This window comes from Chrysochloris asiatica, unplaced genomic scaffold (genome assembly GCF_000296735.1).
Source record: "Chrysochloris asiatica unplaced genomic scaffold, ChrAsi1.0 scaffold00050, whole genome shotgun sequence".
In the NCBI taxonomy this organism is placed as follows: domain Eukaryota; kingdom Metazoa; phylum Chordata; class Mammalia; order Afrosoricida; family Chrysochloridae; genus Chrysochloris; species Chrysochloris asiatica.
In genome coordinates, this window is record NW_006408568.1 from 7557171 (window position 1) to 7566136 (window position 8966).

The following is an 8966-nucleotide window of genomic DNA, read 5'->3' on the forward strand; positions in this document are numbered from 1 at the left end:
AGTTATCTCAAGTAGGGTGTAGGAAAGATGGAGGCCATGAATGACTTCGAAGCCAAAGTCTCCCAGGAAACCCTCACAAGAATCCAGTGTCTCCCAAGCCTCTACCTCAGTTATGCAAGTTCCTGAGAGATCCGACCCACTGGTACCTTAGTTTTCTTCAGATATACAGAGTCCACATCATAAAGTAGCACCTTCCCACATCCCATCCATTCTCATTTGTACGCGACACCAGTGACCAATTGCTAAAGACCAATTCTCTGACTCCATCTCTTGTTATCCTAGGTAGGCCAGAAGGGGCTCTGCCTCATTCCTTTGGTTTTTCAGGGGCGGAGCCCACCTGTGCCTCGGGGGCGGGGCCAAAGCGTGGGCGGGACAGGTGGGGCGGGAGGCTTTGACGTTGGCTTTGAGACAGAGCCGGATCCAGAGGAGGGTTGAGGAAAGACCTGCTGGCAACTAGGAAAGGCTCCTTCTGGGATTGTGTGTAAGAGCTAGCAAAAAGGAGGGAGGCAGCGAGCCTGCGACCGGAGAGGCGTGGAGAGCAGAGCCGAGTGCTGAGCGGAGGACACTCGCAGGAGGAGGAGCTGTGCTCTGCTCCTGGAGAGGGACCTGAGAGCTGGCGAGAGGCGCTCACACAGCCTGAGGTACCCGGTTGCGCACGGAGCATGAGCCGGCGTCCCGCTGGAGACCGGCCGGGGGAGACGGCCTCGGCGTAGCCCTAAGACACTGGGCTGGGGCTGGGACTCCGTGCGCCAGGGGCGCTGGGTCCGGCAGTGGGGTGGGGGCTGGGTGGGGAGCAGCCCGCGCTGGCGACCGCCGCCTCCGCGCAGCGCCATGGGGAGCCCCCGGGCCGCGCTGCTCTTGCTGCTCCTGCGCCCGGTCAAGCTGCTGCGGAGACGCTTCCGGCTGCTGCTGGCTCTCGCCCTGGTGTTCGTGGGACTCTGGACTCTTTATCTGGAACTGGTGGTCTCGGCCCAGGTCGGCGGGAACCCGCTGAACCGGAGTAAGTAGCGTCGGGAGGAAAAGTGGGGAAAGAGGTGGGAGGAGGCAGGCAGCACTGGTCGTGCCCGCGTTGGGGGGACCCGCCTCTCCTCCTCAAACCAGATTTCCAACTCATTATCCTTTCCAGGTGCTCAGCATCGCCCCGCAGTCTACTCAGGGAGGGAGGTGGGTAGGGGGGAACGAATGGGGCCAAGCGCCGTGTTTTGGAACTCGACCCTGCCCACCGGGCCTTGTGGGGCCAAAACATCCTAGGGGCTCCTTGCTTTTTCGCTTTGAGAGCGATGGGTAGGGAGGCTCCCCGTCTGGCCCTTGGAAATGCTGGCGGAGACTTGAGGCACCTCCACGACTCTAGACTTTAAGCACCCTGGAAGAGAAACGCGCGGTCCTTGCGCGGGCTTCGTATTTGTGTCTGGGATGCCGTTGGCCGTGTGCACCCGGTGGAGTGCTCGGGTCCGCGAGGCCCAAACTTTGCCCACTGCCTTGTGTGTAGCTTTTCTGCGGCGTCTTCTGAGGTTCCCTTTTTTAACTTTGCCTCCGAGAGCCACCTCTCCTCACTCTTCTCATACGCCACTCCCCTCCCAGCTCCTTCCTCTTCCTCCAAGTCTCCCACCTCATTGAATCGTCCCCTCGCCTTGTCCTGGCCACCCTTCCTGCTAGTTGTCAGAAGCCCCCTGCGAACCCTGCAGAACGTACAAGACTCCTCAGATTCTGCCTAATGAGACAATGGGGACTGCACGGTGAATGCGGACAGATTCCGGTTTCTGTTTTTCACCTCGTCAAAACCATTTAAAAATTTCTGTATCTAGTTTCCTTGTAAGAAAATGAGAAAGAATGGACTCTTCCCTATTTTACTAAAACGGACATGGCTATCTGAGGTGATTTTAGTTTACAATTGAAGAGGCTAGCAAAATCAAACTCTAACAATGCCAGTCAGGGGCTTTAAAAGGTCAATGTAATAGTTGAGAAAAGGAGTGGAGAGTTTCCCACAACAACCAGGTGCCCTTCCCAAGCCTGAGGGGCAGAGCGATTCAAAGTTCTAGAGCAGTGTCTCCCTTGCTTTTATTTCACCCTTTCAAGAAGTTCAGAGAAGATACCTGATGAATGCTGTTCCCTTCTGCTCAGAGTTGGGTGTGGTGCTTTCTCCTCCCATGGCCAGAGAGGGAGTTACTAGGGGACAGTCTTGAAAATCAGTCTGGAGAAATAGATTTATGTTCTAAACTCTCTCACTGTATGGCACTGGAAATTATTTTGGTTGGGTTGGGAGATGGTTTCCAATCCTGGCTCTGCCACTAGGTAGCTGGGGAATCAAGGGAAAGTGACAGCTTCTCTGGTAAAATGATGTCCAAGGTCCGTTTCTATCTAGACACTTAAGTTTTGAGTGTTTCTAGGGCCAAAGAGCTCAAGTACATCATAAGGAAGGCTATGTAGAAGAGTCTTTTCTTCAAAAGACCAAAATCTATCTCTCTATAGCTAGTGCTTCCCTTCTCTAGACCTTTCCTCTGAAAGACATAGAATGAACCTATTCTTCCAAACTGTGCCCCTCAGACAGGCTCAAGTGGATGAGCCCATTTGGAATATATTCAGGTAGGGAGCTCCTGGAAGGGGTCTCCCCTATCTCCTTCTTGAGACTCTCCTTCCTCATGTGGCCACTATTTTGTTAATGTGAGAAAACAGTAAAGCACATGCTTTGTGACCCTGAATACAGTGACCTATCTCCCACCGAATTTTTCCTTTACCTTCAGTGCACTTTTAGCCTCACTTTTTTGTATTTTTATCAAGCTAGCACTTAATACCAACAACATAATTCACATACTTAAAAGTCTACAATTCAATGGTTTTAGTATATTCCTCCAGTGCACTTTCTTCCTAGAAACCTTGAACCAGTTTGCCCTAATCAGAATCCACACTGGTTCCTGACCTCTGTCTCTTTTTTTCATGCTGAGCTGCCCCAATGCATTCTACTCTTGTCTCCCAGCCCTTCTCCCATCGCCCTCTCCCCCTTTTAAAAACAGAGTGATTGCTGTTGTTGTTGTTAAGTGATGTGGAGTAAGTTCTGGTTCCGTATACGGCTTCCAGGACTCCTGGTGTGGCGCTGTAGGATAAGTACTGGACTACGAACCACAACTTCGGCAGTTCAAACCCACCAGCTACTCCTAAGAAATCCTATACAGGTTCACTATGAATCAGAACTGACTTGACAGCACTCAACAATAGCAACAGTAGTTTCCAAGGAGCAGCTGGTGGGTTTGAACCTATGACCTTGTGGTTAGCAGTCCTTATCCTACAGTATCATACCAGGACAGCATATTTTCTTTATGTAAAACATGAAATAAGGTACAGTAAGGGACTTGTTAAGTGCCATTGAGTCGGTTCCTACTCATAGCGACTCTGTATAGGGTTTCCAAGGAAATGCTGGTGAATTTGAACATCTGACCTTGTGGTTCAAACCGACCTGGGGGGTCCAGTGCATTATCCTTCAGCATCTCACCAGGATGGTAGGGACTAAGGATATATGTTTGCCAAATTTACTAAAGAAAACTCTGAAAGATATACAACACAGTTATGAATTTACCCCTTGATGAGAAGGGTGTGTCTCCCATCCTTTTGATTGTTAAGAAGTCTGCACATGTTGTGTCAAAGTTTCCTCCTGTCCTGTAGGTCTGAGCTCTTAGCTTGGAGCTATTGCTCTGGAGGGGAGAACAGGGTAGAAAGAATTAGGAGATGGAGAGCTAGGAAAGGAGTTGCTGACATTCCCTCCTCTATGCCCTGGCATGCAAGCAGCAATAAGGGTTGTAAAAGTACCCCTCCTAGCTCTGTCCCCGTGGCCTTGACCACAGCAACCAGAGAGCCATCTGGGCTTTACTTCCCAACAAGCCACCTTCCCTCCTCTTCTTAGAAATCCTTGCCAGTCTACTCCACCACCAATTTTCCTGTCATTTGGAAGACCAGCCTCTTTTACTAAGGACCTTTCATTGGCTTGTCCCTGTGTGACTGGTACATTGATCTAGCCCTAGCTGGAAGGGTATGGAAAGACAGCAGTCACAAACTCCAGGGAGGGAAAGTAATGACAGGGGAGCAGACTTCCTGCTTCTTCATGGAATAACCCAGTAGTTTACAACATAGATGGTGTGCAATTTGGGCTCCATATATAGAAAAAGATATGGCCAAAATTGGAATAGCTTCAGAGAAAAACAAACCAGGTCTCCTGCACAAAAGAAATTAGGGTTGTGCATTCACTCATTTAAACAAATCTTTATTTAGCACATACTTTGAACAAGGCACTGTCCTAGGAAATTTTGAGGCCATGATGATTGCTGGGATATGGTTTCTCTCTAGAAGGGACATTAAGGTGCACATGGAGAAATAATTATATGTAACAATCATCAAGTTTCACAAATGTAGAACTAGACATTGCAGCTATTTCATGGAAGAGGTAGCATTTCAGTAGATCTTGAAGAACTGGTAAGATTTTGATGGATGCAGAGAGAGATTATTCTAGGCAGAAAGAACAACATCATAAACAAAGACCAAAGTCAGGAAAAGGCTAGTATTTAGGAATGTTGAACAATTGGATCTGGTGAAGCAGGGTATAAAGAAGAATATGTGCTAGTGCCATATTTGCAAGGATTTGAATAACTGGAACCATCAAGGGAGAAGAGCAGTGGCTTTTGTTGAGTAGCTAACAGGAAGCAAAGTTTTGAAATAGAAAGGAGTACTGTGGCACAAATGGATACGTGCTTGGTTGCTAAAGGAAAGGTTAGAATCCACCCAGCAGCTCTGCAGGAGAAAGACCTGATCTTCTGCTGCTGCAAATATTATTGTTGCTCTTAAGTGCTCTTGAGTTCGTTCTGTCTCATAGTAGGTTTTTTAAAAAAAGTTTTTATTGTGAATCATGTGATAGTTTACATGGGAGAACATTAGCTTTACATTCATCCTATCATATATTGTTTCATTGCCATGGTTACAATCCCCTTCATGCATCATCAAACAACCAAAAGGCATACATTCCCTGTAAGCCTGCCCCTCAGTCGTCATCATAGTAGGTTTTTGAGGCTGTAAATCTTTAGGGAAGCAGAAAGCCTCATCTTTCTCCCGTGGATGAATTCAAAAGGCTGATCTTGCAGTTAGCAGCCCAGTGTGTAACCCACTGCAATACCAGGGCTCCTTTCAGTAAAGATTACTGTCATATGGGATTGCGCTGGGTCGGAATTGACTAAATGGCACCTAACAATAGTACTGTAGGAAGGAAGAGGCATGGATGATAGTAAAACTATTCAACTCTGGCAATATAGGATGGTGGTACTGGAAGATCCTTTGCAATACCCAGCATCATTAACCCTTTAGCTTCTGGGTCTTGAAGCTGTCCAGGAGGGAGGGGTCAGGGTGGTAATGGGGCAGTCACTGCTTACCAATGTGTACATAAGTATTTCAGTATTTTAACAACTGGTACTTGTGTATACTGGCAGAAAAGTATAGCTCCAGGAACAGACTATTATTGGAAGTTGAAGACTCCATTCTGGCAGATTTTAATATTATACTCATTTGTTCAGATTGAATTAGCTAAGGCCCTTCCTAAAGACAGATCTGGACTAAAATGGTCTCTGGACTCTTTTCTCTAATTGACCTACTGCTGGGACCAACTGGGCACCGGAGCCAAGATTTCACATGTGGGTATAGAGCCAGGGCGGAGAGTGATAGCGTGTGTCAGCCTCTTTCTAGATCTCCCAAGGCTGGGTCTGGCACATTATTGTCTAAGTGCCAGGTTTACCTGTTGAATGAACCCCCAAAGTGTTCTCAATCTCAGGAACCTAATCAGCTTGAATTGCCTTAAATCAATAACGAATCTGTGGTTGGTTCTTGTGAGTTCTAATTGACTTTGAGTGAGCTGAGAGAGGCACGCCCACACGTCAGGCAAGTATTTCAGCTTGGGGTCACCACAGCCATTCAGATCTGGAAAGAATACAAACCCTCCAGTAACAGAGGTAACTCAGGGCAGAACAGTAATCTGAGACGCAGTGGGGGAGAGAGAGAAAACCAAATGAGACAGATGTGTGGGCAGAGGAGGGATGGCATGGTGGCTTAGAGTTGAAACTCGCAACAGAGGCAAGTGCAGAAGGAAAGCACAAGGTTCCTGTGCTTCTTGTGGGTTGGGCCTGTGTCTTTTCTCCATGGATAGACCCTTTGGATCCTTCTCCCGTGCCCTGTTTACCTCTCTTTGTACTGACATTCCAGTTATCAGTTGTTGTATATTATCTTCAAATCAGTATTCAATTCTGAGCACATTCCATGCACTCAAATAAACACCTTCCGGTTAGGGATGGTCATCTCTGAATTTCCAAGCACCTGATATTTTCCACTGGCAGATACTGTTTATCAGTGACATATCCAAGAATAGAACCTAGGAATTCTTGCTCCTTGTACCATATGAGGGGGCTTCAAAAAGTTTGTGGAGAAATGAAATGAACACAACTGGAATTTTTCCATGAACTTTTTGAAGCCCTCTTGTACATATAAACAATAGCCTTTAAATTAAGCACACATGCAAAGAATAAAGCATTTAATCCAGCGAATATTTATTTGTTGTAAGTGTGCTTTCTTTGGGTCTAGTATTGTACCAGCAATGCAGTGTGTGACAATAGGAGACTTTACCCAGGATTGGTATCTTTTGTTTCTTTTGTTCTTGTTCTGATGTGGCCAGAAGAATTTCACAACACCAATCTGCCACCTCTGTCCTCTGACTCCCACACCATCAGTCTGAGTTGAGGTCCCTTTGGCTTGCTGTGGTGCTGCTGGGCTGTCTTTCCTGGGAGTTGTTCAGGTTCCTGTCCCAGCACGGTTATAACTGCTTTGTAGCCCAAGCTCTTCTGAAGCCACCACTTCTGTGCTAGTTTCAGGGCAGGTTAGTAGGTGTGCAGCAGTGCCCCAGTAATTTTCCAAGCCATGGTGTCTGGCCTTGCCCTCACTGCTGAGCTTTATGGAGCAGAGCGGAATCGGCACTGCTGCCATCACAGAGTTTGTTTTGGAAGGAGGCCTAGAGACTGTTCTTGGAGTCTGCCACTCAATGTCTAGTTCTCTTCTACCAAGTTCCACCAGTCTCAAAAACTACCCCTTTATTTCCACAAGCAGTTTTCCTTATATCTGAGGAAGATGAGGTCTAAACTGGCCCTCATGCAAGTTGAGCTTTCCGACAATTCTTCTTTGACCTTGTGCTCCACATAATTTATTTTTATTGTTGTTGTTGTTAAGTGCTCACAAATTGGTTCCAATTGATAGTGACCCTGTATAGTGTTTCCAAGGAGTGGCTGGTGGGTTTGAACTGCCATACATGCAGTTAGCAGTCCAATGTTTATCCTACAGTGCCACACCAGGACTCATTTATATTGGCCATGATAAATTAAAAATACTACTTGTTGTTAAGTGTCATCAAGTCGACGACCCTGCATAGAGTTTCCAAGGAGCAGCTAGTGAGCCTGAACCACCGACCTTGCAGTTCAAATGACTTTGTAGTCTGATGCATTAGCCCACAGCGCCACACCAGGACTCCAAAAATACTACTGGAAGAGGTAAATTGTTTGGATGGTGTATTTAAAGGGTGTTGGGCTTAATATATTATATGTTCTGAGCAAAGCATGATGGACAAATACCCCAAACCAAATCCATTGCTGTTGAGTTGATTTTGATGCAGAGACAAGGTAGAAACTGCCCTATCGAGTTTCTAAATCCTGGTGTGGTGCTGTGGGTTAATGTGCCGGACTGCAAGTTGTTTGAATCATAAGGTCGGTGGTTCAAGCTCACCAATCTTTACAGAAGCAGATGACTACGTCTTTCTTGTGCAGAGTGGCTGGTAGAGTCAAGCCTCCAGCCTTTTTGGTTAGCAGTTGTTGTTAAGTGCCATCAAGTTGATTCCAACCCATAGTGACCCTGTATAGGGTTTCCGAGGAGCATCTGGTGAGGTTGAACCACCGACCTTGCAGTTCAAACGATTTTGCAGTCTGGTGCATTAACCCACAGCACCACACCAGCAGTGGGGGCACATAATGACTGTGTCACCAGAGTCTTTCATGTCAGATAGATCTATATTTATTATTATTATTATTCTACAGAATCTTAGGTTCTAACAAGTGCTGTTTATATATATCCTATTTTAGGTGTCATGGAGTCCATTTCTACTCATAACGACCCCATGTGACAGAATAGAACTGCTCTATTGATTTTCTGGTGTGGCACTGTGGGTTAATGCGCTGGACTGCAAAGTCTGTTTCAACTGCAAGGTCGGCGATTCAAGCTCACCAGCTGCTCCTTGGAAACCCTATACAGGGTCATTATGGGTTGGAAATGACTCAGCATTTAAAAATAACATGTGGCACTGCAGGATAATACACTGGACTACAAGGTCAGCTTGAACTACAAGATTGGTGGTTCAAACCCACCAGCCGCTTCTCGGAAGCCTTATACAGGGTTGCTATGGGTCAGAACCCACTCAATGACACTTAGCAACAACAACAAAATCTTTATGGGAACAGATCACCAGGTATTTCTCCCACAGAGCTTCTGGGTGGGCTCAAACCTCCAACCTTTCAGTTAACAGTTGAGTGCTGTACTATCAGAGTTCCTTGAAGTGTCCACTTAGTGTTTGTTATTGTTAAGTGCTGTGAAGTTGATTCCAACTCACAGTAATCCTGCACAGGGTTTCTAAGGAGTGGCTAATGGGTTTGAATCGTGACCTTGCAGTTAGCAGTCCGGTACTTATCCTACAGTGCTACCCGGATCCCACTAAATAAACCAAATAAATATTCTTGCAATTTAAAAAATGTTATTTTTAAAATTATATATGTTGTTGTTGTTGTTGTTATGTGCCGTGGAGTCGGAACCGACTCATAGCGACCCTGTACAGGGTTTCCGAGGGTGTAAATCTTTACGGGAGTAGAAAGCCTCATCTTTCTCCCGCGGAGCAGCTGGTAGTTTCG

The 8966-nt window shown here is 46.6% G+C and overlaps 1 protein-coding gene across 1 annotated transcript in view; it reads left to right on the forward strand.

Moving 5' to 3' along the window:
* The first annotated feature begins 831 nt into the window (after window positions 1-831).
* The window catches only part of B4GALNT3 (beta-1,4-N-acetyl-galactosaminyl transferase 3), a 157496-nt gene continuing 149361 nt past the window's right edge, over window positions 832-8966 (forward strand). Inside the window, exon 1 of the mRNA XM_006862705.1 lies at window positions 832-1000. Within this exon, the coding sequence (XP_006862767.1) occupies window positions 832-1000 (169 nt within the window). The remainder of the gene's footprint in view (window positions 1001-8966) is intronic.